This window comes from Babylonia areolata, chromosome 14 (genome assembly GCF_041734735.1).
Source record: "Babylonia areolata isolate BAREFJ2019XMU chromosome 14, ASM4173473v1, whole genome shotgun sequence".
Lineage (NCBI taxonomy): Eukaryota > Metazoa > Mollusca > Gastropoda > Neogastropoda > Buccinidae > Babylonia > Babylonia areolata.
Genome location: NC_134889.1, coordinates 5,093,312 through 5,114,850, shown reverse-complemented (window position 1 = coordinate 5,114,850; position 21,539 = coordinate 5,093,312). Strand labels below are relative to the sequence as shown.

At 42.1% G+C, this 21,539-nt stretch overlaps 2 protein-coding genes across 2 annotated transcripts in view; one reads left to right on the top strand and one right to left on the bottom strand.

The window, feature by feature from the left end:
* The window catches only part of LOC143289459 (E3 ubiquitin-protein ligase COP1-like), a 49,518-nt gene that overhangs the window by 15,034 nt on the left and 12,945 nt on the right, over positions 1 to 21,539 (bottom strand). The window contains exons 8-16 of the mRNA XM_076598431.1: positions 20,542 to 20,601; positions 19,251 to 19,292; positions 17,374 to 17,457; positions 14,950 to 15,248; positions 13,115 to 13,175; positions 10,059 to 10,141; positions 6,926 to 7,034; positions 6,438 to 6,519; positions 5,813 to 5,929 (exon numbers count right to left, since the gene is read on the bottom strand). Coding sequence (XP_076454546.1) covers positions 5,813 to 5,929; positions 6,438 to 6,519; positions 6,926 to 7,034; positions 10,059 to 10,141; positions 13,115 to 13,175; positions 14,950 to 15,248; positions 17,374 to 17,457; positions 19,251 to 19,292; positions 20,542 to 20,601 — 937 coding nt within the window. The remainder of the gene's footprint in view (positions 1 to 5,812; positions 5,930 to 6,437; positions 6,520 to 6,925; positions 7,035 to 10,058; positions 10,142 to 13,114; positions 13,176 to 14,949; positions 15,249 to 17,373; positions 17,458 to 19,250; positions 19,293 to 20,541; positions 20,602 to 21,539) is intronic.
* Positions 879 to 3,859, top strand: LOC143289392 (uncharacterized). The gene is made up of 2 exons (XM_076598355.1): positions 879 to 1,330; positions 1,855 to 3,859. The coding sequence occupies exons 1-2, from the start codon at positions 1,263 to 1,265 to the stop codon at positions 3,857 to 3,859; spliced, it is 2,073 nt and encodes a 690-aa protein (XP_076454470.1). The 5' UTR covers positions 879 to 1,262.

Below are 21,539 nucleotides of genomic sequence, written 5' to 3'. Positions count from 1 at the left end.
TATTGTATCGTATTGTATTGCCATGTACTGTATTATATCATTTTGTACTGAAATGTATTGTATCGTATTGCCATGTACTGCATTATATCATTTTGTACTGCAATGTATCGTATTGCCATGTACTGCATTATATCATTTTGTACTGCAATGCATTGTATCGTATTGTATTGCCATGTACTATATTATATGCAATGTGTTGTTTCATATTGTATTGCCATGTACTGTATTATATCATTTTGTACTGAAATGTATTGTATCGTATTGCCATGTACTGCATTATATCATTTTGTACTGCAATGCATTGTATCGTATTGTATTGCCATGTACTATATTATATGCAATGTGTTGTATCGTATTGTATTGCCATGTACTATATTATATGCAATGTGTTGTATCGTATTGTATTGCCATGTACTGCATTATATCATTTTGTACTGCAATGCATTGTATCCACAGCGTACTCAACTACAGGCCTACTCAGCGCGCGACTGGGGGCTTGGACTGGGGGCTGAACAGCCAGCGCAGTCAGCCGTGCGCTCGCGAGCGCTGGGAAATGATTCAATTTACCGCAAAACAAAGGAAAATGTAACGCAACGCGTCAGTCCGCATAAAACCACTTGATTATCATTTTTTTCACTATTATACCCTTCATAGTATTAATAAAAATTATCTTTCATTAATTAAATTACTTATATTAGTTGTATTTGACGAGTTAGCTCCATGTTTTGTTCGGTGTGTTGTGGTGAACCGTCTTTCCAAACAACTTCCTTTCATTTGAATGGCTCATGTTTACATCGTGTTTGATTGTGAAAATGGGCAAGAAATGTTGTGTATTCGGCTGCAAAACGAACTACGATCTTGTAAAAGGTTGTGACGAGAAGGAGAAAGTTTCTGTTTATCGATTTCCATCGAATGAAAGCGACAAAGACTCGTGGATTAAAAGAATTCCAAACGACAAGTTCGTACTGACGAAGAATACTGTGATCTGTGCACTTCACTGGCCCCCCGGCTTCGAAACTGTCTCAAAGAATGGAAAGTTGCGACCGAAATTTCCACCCTCTGTGTGGCCTAACGTTCCATCAAGTCAAGTGCCTACCCCACCACCCCCTCCTCGCTCAACAACACGTTCCTCAAGTTCCGTGAGGAACAGGGTAGAGGATCAGCAAGAGGCATTCAACTTGAAAGACAGTGCGACTTTCGAAGAATTGAAACAGAAGTTGTTGTCCGGCGAGCCGGATTTGCCTGCACCTGTGATTTCATACATGGACGAGACTGTGCTTCATATTCAAGCCAGGAAATTTGTGAATGGGATTCCTCTATTTGTAACAAGGTGAGAGAGTCTTCAGTTTTCAAGCCCCCAAATTTGAATTCACTCCCCACTGATAAAAAAAAACAAAAAAAAACCCAACAATAATAACTCACATAGATTAAATCCACTCTAAAAACTCACCTTTTTACCAAAGTATTCATGTAGCCTTCGGATAGTTGTCACATATTGCATGTGTGTGTGTGTCAGTGTGTGTGTGTGTGTGTGTGTGTGTGTGTGAATGTATGTGGTGTGTGCAAGGAGCTTAGGTGCATGTGTATTTGTGTGTGTGTGTGAATGTATGTGGTGTGTTTGTGTGTGTGTGAATGTATGTGGTGTGTGTGTGTATGTCACTCTGTGTGTGTGTGTGTGTGTGAATGTATGTGTGTGTGTGTGTGAATGTATGGTGTGTGTGTGTGTGTGTGTGTGTGTGTGTGTGTGTGTGTGTGTGTGTGAATGTGAGCGCCGTGAGTCCTCACTGAGGAGAACAGCGCCTTACAAGAAGAAATATTTATTAATATTATATATATTTATTTATTTTTAACCAGAATTGCACAAGACCAGAGCTTTGAGACTTTCCACTTGGGTGTGAAGTGTACTGTTACAACCCTGTCTAAGAACAGAATCACCGCACTGAAGACTTGGTCAGCACTAGAGGAAAGTATCAGATTTTTGAACTGTCTAGAAATGGACCACAAGAAAGTGATCATCCAACAGCAGATGCAGGCCATGGGATCACAGCAAGTAGGGAAGCCAATGTACACACCTGCTGTCATCATCCGAGCATTCACCTATTTTGCCACATCACGGTGTTTGTACGAGACCCTGCGCCATGATCTGCAACTCCCATCTGTGCAGACATTGACTCGGATAACTTCCAAAGTGGCAAGATTAGATGAGACAACATTCTCCAGTGCAGTATTCGCCAATCTACAAGACAGACAGAAAATGTGTGTTCTTTTGCAGGATGAGGTGTATGTAAAGAAGTCCATGCTATACCATGGTGGGCGAGTGTTTGGCCGCAGTGTGGACAACCCTCAGTGTCTTGCAAAGACTGTGCTGGGCATGATGGTTTCGTGTATGTTTGGCGGCCCAAAGTTCTTGTCAAAGATCTTGCCAGTATCAAAATTGAACTCGCAGTTTCTGCACGACCAGGTTCAGCTGTGTCTGGAGGCCATCAACTGTGCTGGTGGAAATGTAAAGGCAGTCATCTGTGACGGGAATAGGAACAATCAAGCCCTGTTCAAGATGCTTGCTGGTGACCCCCACAGGCCTTGGGAAACTGCAGGAGGTGTCTTTTTGCTGTATGATTACGTCCATCTGCTGAAGAATCTCCGTAATAACTGGCTCACTGAGGCTACAGGAGAGCTGACTTTTGAAGACAATGGTGTGCAGAGGACAGCAAAGTGGAGACACCTTGTCAACCTTTACAAGCTCGAGTGTGACTCGTTGGTGAAGATGTCAGACTTGGACGAAGTGGCTGTCTCACCAAAACCCATCGAGAGGCAGAAGGTGTCTACCTGTCTGAAGGTTTTCAGCGAAAAGACCCACCAAGCCCTGCTGAACCACCCTAGACTGGAACAGACTGATGAGGTGAAGGACACTGCGGCCTTCATACTTAAGGTGCTGACGTGGTGGAAAATTGTCAACGTTAAGTCCGAGTTCATGGATGATCGGTGGAGAGATCCACTGCAGGCTGCCATCAGCAACCCTAACGATGAGAGACTTAATACTGTGCTTCAATTTGGAGAGATGGCCCTAGAGATGTCTGGCAAGCAGGGGAAGCGACAGAAACAGCTGACACGGGACACCGCGAGAGCAGTGCATCACACTTGCAATGGACTAGTCAGCCTGTGTAGACAACTCCTTCTCTCTCCTGCCCACGACTACATTCTATTTGGACAGTTCTCCACTGATCCCTTGGAGAAAGAATTTAGCAAGCTGCGCCAGGGGTCAGGGGGGACATACTTTATCAACGTCCAGCAAATCATAGAGAAGACCAACATCAACAGGTCCAGGCTCCTTCTCTCCCTTGAAGCGGAGGCAGCCCTTGAGGTGGAGGAGCCAGGGCACTCTTGCCCTGACTGTGTGTTCAATCTTGAACAAGATGAGAAGGCATGCCAGGCGGTAGATGACATTGAGACGTTAGAGGACTTGGTCTCTGACGAGAACAAGTCAGTGCTTGTATACATCGCTGGCTATGTCACAAGAAAAGACACTGACTATGAAGAGGGACAAACATCTTTTTACTTTGATAAATATGGCCAGTACACAAAATCACTTGACAGAGGAGGTCTAAAGGTGCCGTCTGACAGGGCCTGTCAATGGACAATTTTTAGTTTCATCATCTTCAATGTGGTCAAGAACTCTGTGTGCCGTCATTCATTCATGAGGATAGCCCTGGCCCTGTCTGACATGTACGAGTTTCACATGAAGGAGAGACATGCTAGGATAGTAGCCAACATCCTCATCAAAAACTACTGCAGAGATGCCACACCCCGTTCGACGAAGGAACCTGCCCTCAAGAGACTGAAACTCTCCGAGACATCATAGTGATAATCATTCGAGTATACCAGGTTAGTGTTGACTGCTGTTTGTACCTGTCTGTATTTGAACTGTTCTTTTTGTTTCTGTGTTTGTTCCTTTGTCCTTTTATGAATGGATTAATTAATACTGTGACATTGCCGCATGAACTTAAAATGAGGGTCGGTTTGTATCGGTGGAGGGGGGGGGGGGTAGCACATTTACAGTTAATTTGGCCATAAATTATGGAAATCATGCATGGTTTGAACATGCCAATTGCCAAGATTACAAAAATATCAACCTGAACATGTAAGCAACTTGCTACACCTTACATTGGCAAACAGAATCCAATTCAAACGAAAACATAGAAATAAACTTTTAAAAAATATATATATCAAAATGCATCAAACTACCAAAAAGATGCATTCTGCAAGTGTATAAACCAAAACAATGAACTTTCTTTGGATATGGACATGAAAAACAGCTGCAATTGATGTTCAGTAGCTTGTACCCAGTCAGCCCCCAGTCCAAGCCCCCAGTCGCGCGTTGAGTAGGCCTGTAGTTAAGATCGCCATGATTGTATCGTATTGTATTGCCATGTACTATATTATATGCAATGCATTGTATCGTATTGTATTGCCATGTACTATATTATATGCAATGCATTGTATCGTATTGTATTGCCATGTACTATATTATATGCAATGCATTGTATCGTATTGTATTGCCATGTACTGCATTATATCATTTTGTACTGCAATGCATTGTATCGTATTGTATTGCCATGTACTATATTATATGCAATGCATTGTATCGTATTGTATTGCCATGTACTATATTATATGCAATGCATTGTATCGTATTGTATTGCCATGTACTATATTATATGCAATGCATTGTATCGTATTGTATTGCCATGTAACTGTATTATATCATTTTGTACTGCAATGTATTGTATCATATTGTATTGCCATGTATTATATGCAATGAATTGTATCTTAATGTATTGCCATGTACTATATCATTTTGTACTGCAATGTATTGCATTGTATCGTATTGTATTGCCATGTACTATATTATATGCAATGTATTGCATCGTATTGTATTGCCATGTACTGTATTATATCATTTTTTACTGCCATGAATTGTAGTATCATATTGTATTGTCATGTACTGTATTATATTCTTTTGTACTGCAATGTGTTGTATCATATCATTTTGTACTGCAATGTGTTGTATCATATTGTATTGCAATGAACTGAATTGCCATCTGTCACACAGTACTGTGCTTCACTACACTGTATCACTTTTCAGTCACTTGTGAAATTTTCCTTTGCATTCTCAAAGTACAGCACATGGCTATAGTCTGACGTCACACATTTCTTTGGTTTACATGAAAACATACCTTTACCCTTCAAAGTGGCTTTTTTTTTCTACAAAACGTTAAGAACAACTCTCTTGTTGCTGTAGGTTCTTCCATCAACACTGAGTATAAGCTGCACACGGGACCTCTATTCATCACTTCATCTGAAAGACTATCCACAAACCACTGCATAAAATTCATGCCGTTTTGAGCACTGAGCAGTCCGGTAATGCACAATATCAATTCATACTGTTCTGAGCACTGAGCAGCCTAGTAATGACCCCATCAACTCAAAAGTGCCACTATGTTAAGCACTGACCAGTTCAGCAACGCACCAGTATCAGCAAATAAGCCTTCCTTTCCAAGCACCTGACAGGGTTAGTTCAAATGTTTGACAGTCGTGTCCGACTAAGACCACCAGAACAGAACAGGAGGCAACCGCTGTCCCAACTATCTGGGACAGAATTTGATCATGGTGGTGAGAATACTGCCAAAGTCACATCCCCACTTTCTCCACCAAGAGGGCTTTGGTAATGAACTTTTCTCACCTGAGAACATTTTGTGCACATCCCCCCCCCCCCCCCCAGCGACGTGAGCAGAAGGGAAAGTGAACAACTCACCCGCTGACCCGAAGGCCAGGTGATAGCGGCTCTCAGGGTTGAACTTGACACAGCACACGTTGGCCTTGGCCTCCAGACTGGCCACCGAGTGCTCGGAGTTGGTCGACCACAGCTTCACTGAACAAGCATTTCACAGGCATAGGGTTTTCACAACAAACACTTGCCACTAGTTCTTCGATCTACAGGCATAACGTTTCACAACAAACACTTGTCACTAGTTCTTTGATCTACAGGTATATTGTTTTCACAACAAACACTTGCCACTAGTTCTTCGATCTACAGGCATAACGTTTCACAACAAACACTTGTCACTAGTTCTTTGATCTGACAGACAAGGAATGCGTTCCAGCTGGAAAGAGAAATACAAAAAAACCAGAAGCATTCACAATGTTCGCTTGTTGTTTTTCTGAACACTACTATATCCACCCCCCCGGTACATAGAGAGAAGGAGCGAGAGAGAGAGAGACCGTGAGACAGTGACAGCGAGAGAGACAGCGAGCGAGCGAACATGCGTGCATGTGCGTGCGTGCATGCGTGTGTGTGTGTCTCACAGTTATAACACTCCACAAGCATAGCTCCTCCCCTCCCCCCACCCACCACCCAAGTGACTGTCAATGCCACTCACCTTTGCAGTCATCCGAACCAGAAGCCAACAAGCGAGGGTCCATGCGGTTGTAGTCCACACTCCAACATCGTTTCTCATGCTCCTGCACACACACACGCCTTTCTCTTTGCAACACTGATATATATCTATATATATATCTATCTATATATCTATCTATATATACATATATATATATATATATATATATAAGAGAGAGAGAGAGAGAGACAGAGATTATTTTTTTCTTTTTTTTATGGACAGATTGATAAATATGAAAGAGAGACAGAGGGAGAGAAAGTATACAGGTACAAAACTACACACACGTTTCCTTCTTTTTCATGAACGGTCATACAGAAGTGTTTCCAGACAGGAATCTGTCATCAAATCACACACACACACACACACACACACAATAAAAAGCAAAGAAACCAAAAAAGAAAAAAACAAACAAACCAACAACCAACCAACCTTCCCAAACCAACACACACACACACACACCCAAACCCTACCTGGAACATTTTGACCCTGGTCCCGGAGTTGGCATCCCACAAGGTGACGGTGCCCTCATAGTCAGAGCTGGCCAGACCCCCTTTGTGGTAATGACTCCACGACACACAGCTGTCCAGCATCACAACACACACCATGGTCCATATACAACCTACCATATCACACAGCTGTCCAGCATCACAACACACACAATGGTCCATATACAACCTACCATATCACACAGCTGTCCACCATCACAACACACACAATGGTCCATATACAACCTACCATATCACACAGCTGTCCAGCATCACAACACACACAATGGTCCATATACAACCTACCATATCACACAGCTGTCCAGCATCACAACACACACAATGGTCCATATACAACCTACCATATCACACAGCTGTCCACCATCACAACACACACAATGGTCCATATACAACCTACCATATCACACAGCTGTCCACCATCACAACACACACATTGGTCCATATACAACCTACCATATCACACAGCTGTCCACCATCACAACACACACAATGGTCCATATACAACCTACCATATCACACAGCTGTCCACCATCACAACACACACATTGGTCCATATACAACCTACCATATCACACAGCTGTCCACCATCACAACACACACATTGGTCCATATACAACCTACCATATCACACAGCTGTCCAGCATCACAACACACACAATGGTCCATATACAACCTACCATATCCACCACCACAACACACACAATGGTCCATATACAACCTACCATATCACACAGCTGTCCAGCATCACAACACACACAATGGTCCATATACAACCTACCATATCACACAGCTGTCCACCATCACAACACACACAATGGTCCATATACAACCTACCATATCCACCATCACAACACACACAATGGTCCATATACAACCTACCATATCACACAGCTGTCCACCATCACAACACACACAATGGTCCATATACAACCTACCATATCACACAGCTGTCCACCATCACAACACACACAATGGTCCATATACAACCTACCATATCACACAGCTGTCCAGCATCACAACACACACAATGGTCCATATACAACCTACCATATCACACAGCTGTCCAGCATCACAACACACACAATGGTCCATATACAACCTACCATATCACACAGCTGTCCAGCATCACAACACACACAATGGTCCATATACAACCTACCATATCACACAGCTGTCCAGCATCACAACACACACAATGGTCCATATACAACCTACCATATCACACAGCTGTCCAGCATCACAACACACACAATGGTCCATATACAACCTACCATATCACACAGCTGTCCAGCATCACAACACACACAATCGTCCATATACAACCTACCATATCACACAGCTGTCCACCATCACAACACACACAATGGTCCATATACAACCTACCATATCACACAGCTGTCCACCATCACAACACACACAATGGTCCATATACAACCTACCATATCACACAGCTGTCCAGCATCACAACACACACAATGGTCCATATACAACCTACCATATCACACAGCTGTCCAGCATCACAACACACACAATGGTCCATATACAACCTACCATATCACACAGCTGTCCAGCATCACAACACACACATTGGTCCATATACAACCTACCATATCACACAGCTGTCCACCATCACAACACACACAATGGTCCATATACAACCTACCATATCACACAGCTGTCCACCATCACAACACACACAATGGTCCATATACAACCTACCATATCACACAGCTGTCCAGCATCACAACACACACAATGGTCCATATACAACCTACCATATCACACAGCTGTCCAGCATCACAACACACACAATGGTCCATATACAACCTACCATATCCACCATCACAACACACACAATCGTCCATATACAACCTACCATATCACACAGCTGTCCACCATCACAACACAAATGGTCCATATACAACCTACCATATCACACAGCTGTCCACCATCACAACACACACAACATTGCATCTATCAAAACTGTCCATATACAACCCACTATTTCACACAACTGTTGACCATCACAACTGTCCATATACAACCTACCATCTCACACAACTGTCAACCGTCACAACTGTCCATATACAACCTACCATATCACACGATTGTCCACCATCACAACTGTCCATATACAACCTACCATCTCACACAACTGTCCACCATCACAACTGTCCATATACAACCTACCATCTCACACAACTGTCAACCGTCACAACTGTCCATATACAACCTACCATCTCACACCTGTCAACCGTCACATCAAACACAATACTGTATCAATCATAATCATCCACATACAAACTACCATATCACACAGCTGTTGATCGTCACAACAAACACAACACTGCATCAACAACAATCGTCCACATACAACCTACCATATCACACAGCTGTCGTCCATCACAACAAACACAACACTGCATCAATAACAATCGTCCACATACAACCTACCACATCACACAGCTGTCGTCCATCACAACAAACACAACACTGCATCAATCTCAACTGTCACAACAAACACAACATTGCATCAATCACAATCGTCCACACACAAACTACCACAACACACAGCTGCTGTCACAACAAACACAACACTGCATCAATCACAACCATTCACATATAAACTACTATCACACACAGCTGTTGTCTATCACTGTAAACACAATACTGCATTAATCACAATCATCTACATACAAAAACAACCAACAAACTACCAGTAAAAGACGAAAATTGATGCACAACTTTCAGGACAGTGCAAACACATTTCAAAAGAAACTTTCACCTCTGCCTGTCACACAGAAATGGACACAGGGATCGTTCAACTTCACCGCACACACACACACAGGAACATGTGCAGACGAACCTCAAAGAGAGAAAGACAAAAAAAAATAACACGGTTCAATGTGATCATTTACACCCCCCCTGCACACACACACACAGAGCCACACACACACACACACACTCTCAACCCCCCCCACCCCACCCACCCACCCCCTCCCAACACACACACAGCTCTCCACACTGCAGCAGACTACAGATTCAAATGGCTCATGCGGACAGAGTCCACAGACACACGCAGTCCCTGTGAACTGACCTGATTTTGGACTGGCACAGCATCTCCAGTGTGGGGTAGTGGATGTCCACAGCATCCTGTATCACTGTGTGGTATTCATACACCTGCACACACACACACACACACACACCATCCCTTTCTCCATGGCATCACACAGCGCTTGTCATACTGTCTCCTTACCGATGTTCTACGTTGACCTAAGTTTGAATGTGTGCATGAACTCTTCTCTTTGTATCTTCTTTGTCACAGCCATAAAACTGTCTCCTTACCAATGTTCTACGTTGACCTAACAGTTTGAATGTGTGCAGGAACTCTACCGATGTTCTACATTGACCTAACAGTTTGAATGTGTGCATGAACTCTACCGATGTTCTACATTGACCTAACAGTTTGAATGTGTGCATGAACTCTACCGATGTTCTACGTTGACCTAACAGTTTGAATGTGTGCATGAACTCTACCGATGTTCTACGTTGACCTAACAGTTTGAATGTGTGCACGAACTCTTCTCTTTGTATCTTCTTTGTCACAGCCATAAAACTGTCTCCCAACCGATGTTCTACGTTGACCTAACAGTTTGAATGTGTGCATGAACTCTACTGATGTTCTACGCTGACCTAACAGTTTGAATGTGTGCATGAACTCTTCTCTTTGCATCTTCTTTGTCACAGCCATAAAACTGTCTCCTTACCGATGTTCTACGTTGACCTAACAGTTTGAATGTGTGCAGGAACTCTACCGATGTTCTACATTCACCTAACAGTTTGAATGTGTGCAGGAACTCTACCGATGTTCTACGTTGACCTAACAGTTTGAATGTGTGCATGAACTCTACCGATGTTCTACGTTGACCTAACAGTTTGAATGTGTGCATGAACTCTACCGATGTTCTACGTTGACCTAACAGTTTGAATGTGTGCATGAACTCTACTGATGTTCTACGTTGATCTAACAGTTTGAATGTGTGCAGGAACTCTACCGATGTTCTACGTTGACCTAACAGTTTGAATGTGTGCATGAACTCTACCGATGTTCTACGTTGACCTAACAGTTTGAATGTGTGCAGGAACTCTACCGATGTTCTACGTTGATCTAACAGTTTGAATGTGTGCACGAACTCTACCGATGTTCTACGTTGATCTAACAGTTTGAATGTGTGCATGAACTCTACTGATGTTCTACGTTGACCTAACAGTTTGAATGTGTGCATGAACTCTACCGATGTTCTACGTTGACCTAACAGTTTGAATGTGTGCATGAACTCTACTGATGTTCTACGTTGACCTAACAGTTTGAATGTGTGCATGAACTCTACCGATGTTCTACGTTGACCTAACAGTTTGAATGTGTGCATGAACTCTACCGATGTTCTACGTTGACCTAACAGTTTGAATGTGTGCATGAACTCTACCGATGTTCTACGTTGACCTAACAGATTGAATGTGTGCATGAACTCTACCGATGTTCTACGTTGATCTAACAGTTTGAATGTGTGCACGAACTCTACCGATGTTCTACGTTGACCTAACAGTTTGAATGTGTGCATGAACTCTACCGATGTTCTACGTTGACCTAACAGTTTGAATGTGTGCATGAACTCTACCGATGTTCTACGTTGACCTAACAGTTTGAATGTGTGCATGAACTCTACCGATGTTCTACGTTGACCTAACAGTTTGAATGTGTGCAGGAACTCCTCTCTTTGCATCTTCTTTGTCACAGCCATCAAATCAACCATCACAGCTGTGGATGGACGCTAAAATGAGAAGTTCATTCAACACCGTTCTGTCCTGCCCACAGTTTCCCTAAAACCCAAAGTTAAACACCACAGCTGCCAATGGACAAGAGATTCATTCACTGAAGCTCTGCCAATGGATACTGACTGAGATATATTCAATAAAATTCCGCCCTGCACAAATAATGAGAACTGGGAAATTCACCACTGAAATTCTGCCCTGCATTATAAATAATGTAAACGGATACTGACAGAGAGATTCATTCACTGAAATCCCACCCTGCACTATAAATAATGCTGACGGATATTCGATGAGAGATTCGTTTACTGAAATTCTGTCCTACATTACAGATAATGTGAATGGATATTAAATAAGATTCATATACTGAAGTTCTGCCCTTAGATAAAAGATTCGTTTACTGAAATTCTGTCCTACATTACAGATAATGTGAATGGATATTAAATAAGATTCATATACTGAAGTTCTGCCCTTAGATGAGAGATTCATTTACTGAAATTCTGTCCTACATTACAGATAATGTGAATGGATATTAAATAAGATTCATACACTGAAGTTCTGCCCTTAGATGAGAGATTCATTTACTGAAATTCTGTCCTACATTACAGATAATGTGAATGGATATTAAATAAGATCCATACAGTGAAGTTCTGCCCTTAGATGAGAGATTCATTTACTGAAATTCTGTCCGACATGACAGATAATGTGAATGGATATTAAATAAGAGATTCATACACTGAAGTTCTGCCCTTAGATGAGAGACTCATTTACTGAAATTCTGTCCTACATTACAGATAATATGAAGGGATATTAAATAAGAGATTCATAAATAGTTCTGCCCTTAGATGAGAGATTCATTTACTGAAATTCTGTCCTACATTACAGATAATGTGAATGGATATTAAATAAGAGATTCATACACAGTTCTGCCCTTAGATGAGAGATTCGTTCACTGAAATTCTGTCCTACATTACAGATAATGTGAATGGATATTAAATAAGAGATTCATACACTCAAGTTCTGCCCTTAGATGAGAGATTCATTTACTGAAATTCTGTCCTACATTACAGATAATGTGAATGGATATTAAATAAGAGATTCATACACAGTTCTGCCCTTAGATGAGAGATTCATTTACTGAAATTCTGTCCTACATTACAGATAATGTGAATGGATATCAAATAAGAGATTCATACACTGAAGTTCTGCCCTGCACTAAAACAATGTGCATTAAGATCCCCATCCCAGATGTCATGTATGCTTACTAGAGCTTTAGGGATTAAAGCATTCTTGTGACTCATCAAGCCACGACTGAATACTGACCTTAATTTTTTTGGTGACGCCAGCTATGGCGAAGAAATCACAGTCGCGGTCAAACTCTATACTGCAACAGAAACCCCTGTCATGGTCAACCTCTTTCTTTGTCCCATACCTTTGAGTGAAGTGCATTCCAATACACTGGCGTTCAGAGCAAACATCAACATTTTTTTTTTAACCTTTTTTTAAAATTTTTTCCAAAAACATGTATACAATACAGAGAATAGTATGAAACAAACAAAATGAACAGTAGCATCTTCCACTACAGACAGAGAGATATAACAAAACAAAACAAGACAGACTAAACAAGGCAAAACAAATCTGTAACAACAACATTAACAAAAAAAAAAAGAAAAAAAAAAAGAGGAAGATTTGTCCAATCGTTCAATCAATCAATGTTTACATCTTAATGATTGTAGTAACCATGATGATTTAAGATGACATTAATAATAAATAGCCTGGACCAGTTGTAACATAGCAATAGCATCAATTGTCAACTATTCCAGTAATGGTGTCTAGGGTAAGGCGAAAGCAAGTGGTGGCATTATAATATCATAATAATAAGGAGCATGAGTATACCACTTCTGCATTATTGGAAAAGAAACATTTTTTTTTTCTTTCTTAACAGATGTAGGGATGGGGGAGGGGGGGGGGGATGAGCAAACATCATCACAACACTCTGTCGTCTGTGTCAGCAATTTCAAGTTTGCAATATTCTTGTGTACTGTTTTTGCTTTGCATTGTATGTATCGGCACTGAACTGCACGACTTTTTGTCACCCATGATTTCTCTGTGTATCTCGAGATGATGTGGACCACTCCACAGTGCAGCCCCGCCAAGATTGTTTCCCTTGTTTCTGTCTGCAAGTGGTTTTTGTTGGACTAACAAAGTGCATTTTTCTACAGAAATCTGCCATGGGACAACCCCTTCTGTGGCCGTGGCTTCTTTCACCGGAGCCGAGTTCACCGTCTCATCCAGCACCATCACTCAAGGACATGCGGACGAGGCACTGAACCTCCTGGTCAGTCTGTGGGACTAGAACCCTTGGAAACTTGCTTCCAAACTGGGTGCATTACCACTGGGCCAGTGCTATGTTCTGAGAGTCTTGGAACCTCTCGGCACAGCCAAGTACCAGCCATGCCATCAGCAGCGGGTGGTCAAAGGCTTCCACAAGGTTTACAGCTAAACAGGAGTCAGCCTTCCCACTCCCCTGCCTCATGCACCAGCACACAGACTCACACAAAGCCACACACACACACACAGACACACACAAACCACAAACACACCATATATATACACATACCCACCCAGCACAAACAGATACAAACACAAAATCCACACACACACACACAAACACAAAGCCACACTAACACAGAGCCACACACACCACACAAAGAGCCACACATACACACATGATGTCACATACCCCCACCCCCAACACACACACACACCAACTCTTCACCACACCCACACCAAACCCCCCACCCCCTCACCACACCCACCCAACCACACTCACCTGGACAAAATACTGAAGGAACTTTTGATGAGCTGATGGAGGACACAGAGCTACACACACACACACCAATCCTCCCCTAGCCCCCCCCCTTCACACACCTACCCAGCCACACACACTTGGACACATAACTGAAGGAACCTTTCATAAGCTGATGGAGGACACAGAGACACACACACACAGTGCACACACACACACACACACCCAGTGCACACACACACACCCAGTACACACACACACAGACACATACACAGTGCACACACACACAGTGCACACACAATCACACACACATCCAAACACACACACACCCCCAAACACTCACACTCACCTGGACACAATACTAGAAGAGCCGTTGAAGAGGTCGACGGCGTAGCTAAGCGAGGCCAGGGGTCGGAAAGAGGTGAAGCGTGTGAACTTGGACAGACAGGTGGTGAAATCCTCCATCCTCCCCACACCCCCATCGGGGCCCCCCAGCCCCCCGCTGGTGCGGATGTCCAGGTAGCACTGCTCCAGGTCCTCGAAGTGCTGCGACATCTTCCTCCGGCGCTGCGCCAGAGAGTTCTGCAGCCACGACTGGGGCTTGCTGTGCGGAGACTTGGACGGCTCTGACGGCTGGACGCAGTCGTTCTGTTTCGTCCCGGTGCCCCCCAACAGAGAGGTCAGGGTCATTGTGGTTTATCGACACGGGAAACGTTGTCATTATTGATCAGCTTGAGGAACGTGTCGTCACTGTGTTCATGAACATGTGGGATGTGTAGTCACTGTTTTTATCAACTTGGGGAATGAGTAATCATTGTATTCATCAACATGGGGAATGTATAGTCATTGTATTCATCAACATGGGGAATGTATATCATTGTATTCATCAACATGGGGAATGTATAGTCATTGTATTCATCAACATGGGGAATGTATAGTCATTGTATTCATCAACATGGGGAATGTATAGTCATTGTATTCATCAACATGGGGAATGTAGAGTCATTGTATTCATCAACACGGGGAATGTAGTCATTGTATTCATCAACATGGGGAATGTATAGTCATTGTATTCATCAACATGGGGAATGTATAGTCATTGTATTCCTCAACAAGGGGAATGTAGAGTCATTGTATTCATCAACACGGGGAATGTAGTCATTGTATTCATCAACATGGGGAATGTATTGTCATTGTATTCATCAACTTGGGGAATGTATAGTCATTGTATTCATCAACATGGGGAATGTATAGTCATTGTATTCATCAACTTGGGGAATGCATATCATTGTATTCATCAACACGGGGAATGTAGTCATTGTATTCATCAACACAGGGAATGTATAGTCATTGTATTCATCAACATGGGGAATGTATATCATTGCATTCATCAACACGGGGAATGTAGTCATTGTATTCATCAACATGGGGAATGTATATCATTGTATTCATCAACATGGGGAATGTAGTCATTGTATTCATCAACATGGGGAATGTAGTCATTGTATTCATCAACATGGGGAATGTATAGTCACTGTATTCATCAACATGGGGAATGTATAGTCATTGTATTCATCAACATGGGGAATGTAGTCATTGTATTCATCAACATGGGGAATGTATAGTCATTGTATTCATCAACATGGGGAATGTATAGTCATTGTATTCATCAACACAGGGAATGTAGAGTCATTGTATTTATCAAACTTATTCCACTCTGGAATGAGAATGTTGCAGGCATCAATGGGAAATGTTTGGTTACTGTATTTATCAACAGAGGAATCAACAGGCATTCTGTTTATCAACAAGGGAATGCATATCTTATTTATCACCTTGGAATGCACTGTCATTCTGTTTATCAAGTTCAGCGATTCTCTCACCAAAACATCAATGAAATGGAGACTATTCACAGGACTGTCTGTTAAAAAGGAAATTTTCTATCTAAAATTACGTTTAAATAACATACTCACCGTGACCCAACTAGTGCAGACTCCAGCAGGGGTCTGACATTCCTGTCCTGTGCAAACTACTATCCGCCTATGCGGAGAAACAGGATTTATATACATCTATAAAATGGTCAAAATTTATAGACGCTTCTGTAAAATGGTCACGGACATGCTAGTAAAATGGGCCAAGATTTTACAACACACCTGAAAAACTGCTTTGACTTTCAGACATGTCTGTCGATCAGAACAGAGACACACACACACATCTGTAAAGTGCAGAGGAGGATGGAGAAGAGAGAGTGTGTGTGTAGGGGTGGGGGTGGGGTGTGGGCATAGAGGAGGAAGACATGAAGTAACAGACAGACAGACACACAGACAGGGCGAAACAGACAGCTGGTACGCACAGGCAGACAAAAAACAAAACAAAAAAAAAACCAGTCACAGACTCCAGCAAGTTTCAGTTTCAGTTTCAGTAGCTCAAGGAGGCGTCACTGCGTTCAGACAAAACCATATACGCTACACCACATCTGCCACGCAGATGCCTGACCAGCAGCGTAACCCAACGCGCTTAGGCCTTGAGAAAAAAAAGAAAAGAAAAAAAAAGGTGAATAAATAATAGATAAGCTTACATAAATAAATAAATACACAAATAAATAATAATTATAATATAGAAAAAGGTAGTAGTAGTAATAATAATAATAAAATAGCAAGAAAGAGGGAGACATGAAACATACAGACCAACCAGGAGACAACTACGAGACAGCAGAACAAGAAAAAAACAAAAAGAGGGGTAAGAACTTTCCCCCCCCCCCCTCATGGTGCTGTACCTTGGCACTGCTGCTGGACTCATCACAGGCCACATCCAGGATGGTGCTCTGGGCCGTCTCATAGCTGTTGGGCACCAGGTGATCCTGAACACACATCTCGCCCAGTTCAGGACCACTCAAATGTCACAGTCAGCGCTTACAAAACTCTGCTGCCCGACTCGTCCTCAAGAAAGAAAAGATCTGAGCACATCACTCCTCTTTTGCAACATCTCCACTGGCTCCCTGTCTCACACAGAATAAAGTACGAGAACAGCACTCTATGTTATAAATGTATTCACAAATCTGCCCCTTCCTATCTCTGTGGCTGCCTCTCTACACTCCATCTCACTCTCTACGATCCACTCTGTTTATGCATACCCAGATTCAAACACTCAACTGTTGGCCACCGTTCTTTCTCTGCCTCTGGACCTTGTAATTGGAATGAACTTCCTCTTTCGTTTCGTCAGGTCTCCACACTCAGCTCTTTCAAGTCTGGCCTTAAAACCCACCACTTCCCAAAATAGCCTCCCTTCCCTGCCTCTTCCTTGTCTTCAGTTTTTTTTCCAATTTTAGAGTTATGCATGCGTGTGAATGACTGGTGCGAAAACACTTTGATTTGTCTCTGCACAAGATTCAGTGCTATATAAATATAATAATAATAATAATTATTATTATAATAATAATAAAAACAAAAAAACCAACACAAAACCCACCATCAACAATGAACACAAAGGAAAGATATCCATACAGTTTTGATCACGTTTTCTAGATTCTGGTTTTATGTACTGAAAAAAAAAAAAAAAAAATCACCACCACCAACTCTAGCCATGAGCAGCCTCTGAAAAATGATGTGCATAATTTTATGCACGCAAGATCATTCACACATGGAATGATAGATAACCTCGTAGTAACACATCTGCTTAGGAAGTGATAGAATCTGAGTGCACATATTCGATTCTCACACTCGCCAGTATTTTCTCTAGACCTTGAGTGGTGGTCTGGACACTAGTCATTCGGATGAGCTGATAAATCGAGTTCTATTGCGCAGCATGCACTTTGCACACGTAAGAGAACCCTCAGCAACAAAAGGATTGTCCCTGGCGAAATTCTGTTGGAAAAAAAAAAAAAAAAAAATCCACGCTGATAGAAAATCAAATACACTTGCCGGAGAAAAAGAAAAAGAAAAAAAAAAAAAGGGTGGCACTCTCACTGTAGCTATGCATTCTCCCTGGAGAGAGCAACCTGAATTTCACACTGATTGATTGATGTGGATACTTCTATAGCACCTATCCTCGGTCAGAGACCAAGCTCTAAGCGCTTTACATACACGGGGACATTTGCACCACAGGCTGCCTACCTGGGTAGAGCCGACTGACGGCTGCCACTGGGCGCTCATCATTCGTTTCCTGTGTCATTCAATCAGATTTCAGACGCACACACATACACACTCAGACAGACATGAAACATTTTACTTGAATGACCGTTTGTTTGTTTTTTATTTACCCCTGCCATGTAGGCAGCCATACTCGGTTTTCGGGGGTGTGCATGCTGGGTATTTTCTTGTTTCCTGCGTATTTGATCTTCTGCGTGCGCATACACACGAAGGGGGTTCAGGCACTAGCAGGTCTGCACATATGTTGACCTGGGAGATCGGAAAAATCTCCACCCTTTACCCACCAGGTGCACTGAGATTCGAACCCAGGACCCTCAGATTGAAAGTCCAGCGCTTTAACCATTCGGCTATTGCACCCGTCAAAAGAGTAATACAATACAACAATGCAATAAATACAAACACACACACACACACACTCCAACAAAATGTATCTACATAATCAACTAAATCCACAGACACAGGAATGGCTGTAAGACCCCAAACTGACAGTAACGGCAGTACTTACAGGACAGGCCATCAACTTGCTGTGCTGCTCCTTGATTCTGTCCTGTGAACATCAGTCATCATCTCAACGTTAGGTTAGAGACTCACCATATAACAACATCGTTATCATCTCACCATTAGAGACTCACCATATAACATCATCAGTCATCATCTCAACGTTAGAGACTCGCCATATAACAACATCGTCATCATCTCACCATTAGAGACTCACCATATAGCATCATCAGTCATCATCTCACCGTTAGGTTAGAGACTCACCATATAACAACATCGTTATCATCTCACCGTTAGAGACTCACCATATAACATCATCAGTCATCATCTCACCGTTAGAGACTCACCATATAACATCATCAGTCATCATCTCACCATTAGAGACTCACCATATAACAACATCAGTCATCATCTCAACGTTAGAGACTCGCCATATAGCATCATCAGTCATCATCTCACCGTTAGAGACTCACCATATAACAACATCAGTCATCATCTCAATGTCAGAGACTCACCATATAACAACATCAGTCATCATCTCAATGTCAGAGACTCACCATATAACAACATCAGTCATCATCTCACCGTTAGAGACTCACCATATAACATCATCAGTCATCATCTCACTGTTAGAGACTCACCATATAACAACATCAGTCATCATCTCAACGTTAGAGACTCACCATATATCAGGGACTCACCATATAACAACATGCAACAGGCATAACACTGATAATTCAACGATGTATTTCATATAGCGCCTGTCAGTGTAAAACAGGCTCACTTGTGCTTGACAATGTAAAAACCAACCTGAAAAAAAACGTACATTCAAACTACAAAACAACAACTTACATGCATAATCCTGCATGGACGTCCAACCAGAAACTCAAAACCTCATTTTATGTACAACACAACACTCTTACACATCATAACTAATGAAACTCGCGCACAACAGCACAAACCTGTATGTACCCTTATATTCTCATATACATGCACACTAGCACATACCCATCTGCATTCAAACCAACACACACACACACACACACACACACATACACTGTGGTCACAGAAAGGCACAGACTTTAGTAAAGTCTCTTTTCAGAAAAAAAGCTCTGCAGAAAGCAGACTAACGCAATACACATTTATCAAAAATCATTAACCAGCATCTTTTGCAAGACCATGAAAGGCATAAATTCCACTGATGTATCATTCTGAACCATTTCTCAGTCAATCAAAAAAAAAAAAAAAAAAAAAAAAAAAATTTTGTTTTTTCATCACACACCCATTTCAATTCTCACCTCCACTGTCTGAAAGTCACCGTCCAGGATACTGATTTCCCTTGTCAGCTGATCCAGTTGCTGCACACAACATTTTCTTCATTGTCATTACCACTGTAACTACCTCACAATTCACCATTGTTTTAAAATAAGCTACATAAGAAAAACAAAAAAAAAAACAAAAAAACACAGTCACTACCTCACTTTCCATCATTTTTCAAGAAGCAGTATATAAAATGGGACAATATCAAGCAAAGCAAAAACGACACATTTGGAGCAAAGGCATCCCCGTGAAAGTTTTTTTTTTTTTTTTTTCAAAGCTGCGTCTAAAGTTTTTTTAACCATCGTGTGAACACCGGAGTGCTCTGAACAGCATCAACAGAACACTGGATTCTAGATACATCCATGAAGATAGCTGGGCCCATTTTGCTTTCATCCTCGGAATCTTAACACACTCAGTGCGGCCAGTCCTCTCTTCTCCTCTACACAGACCCCTCGGATGTCCAGTGGGTGTCTGAATGACCCAACCTTTAGCTTCCGTTGTCAGAATTGTGGTATTCTTTGTCAACATTCACCTCTTCAGTGTAAGAGCCTTCCACCTGCAATATTTGGATGGTGGTAATTGGGGTGAAACTCTGTTAACGTCGTCTCTTTCGCCGTTCGTATGGAGAGAGTTAAATGCTCACCAGAAACACATTGACGTGTTCCAAGATATCTGGACAACTGGACCATGAAGACACAAGCCAACAGGTCGTTAAAGTCAGCTGTACCACATTTATGTGTTGAGAAGACTAGCAGATGAAATGAAACCAAGCAATAGAAAGAGCTATAATAATAATAATAATGGTATTTATATAGCAGTGAATCTTGCGCAGAGACAAATCAAAGCGCTTTCGCACCAGTCATTCACACGCATGCATAACTCTAAAACTGTAGAAACTAAAGACAAGGAAGGGCAGGGAAGGGAGGCTATTTTGGGAAGAGGTGGGTTTTAAGGCCAGACTTGAAAGAGCTGAGTG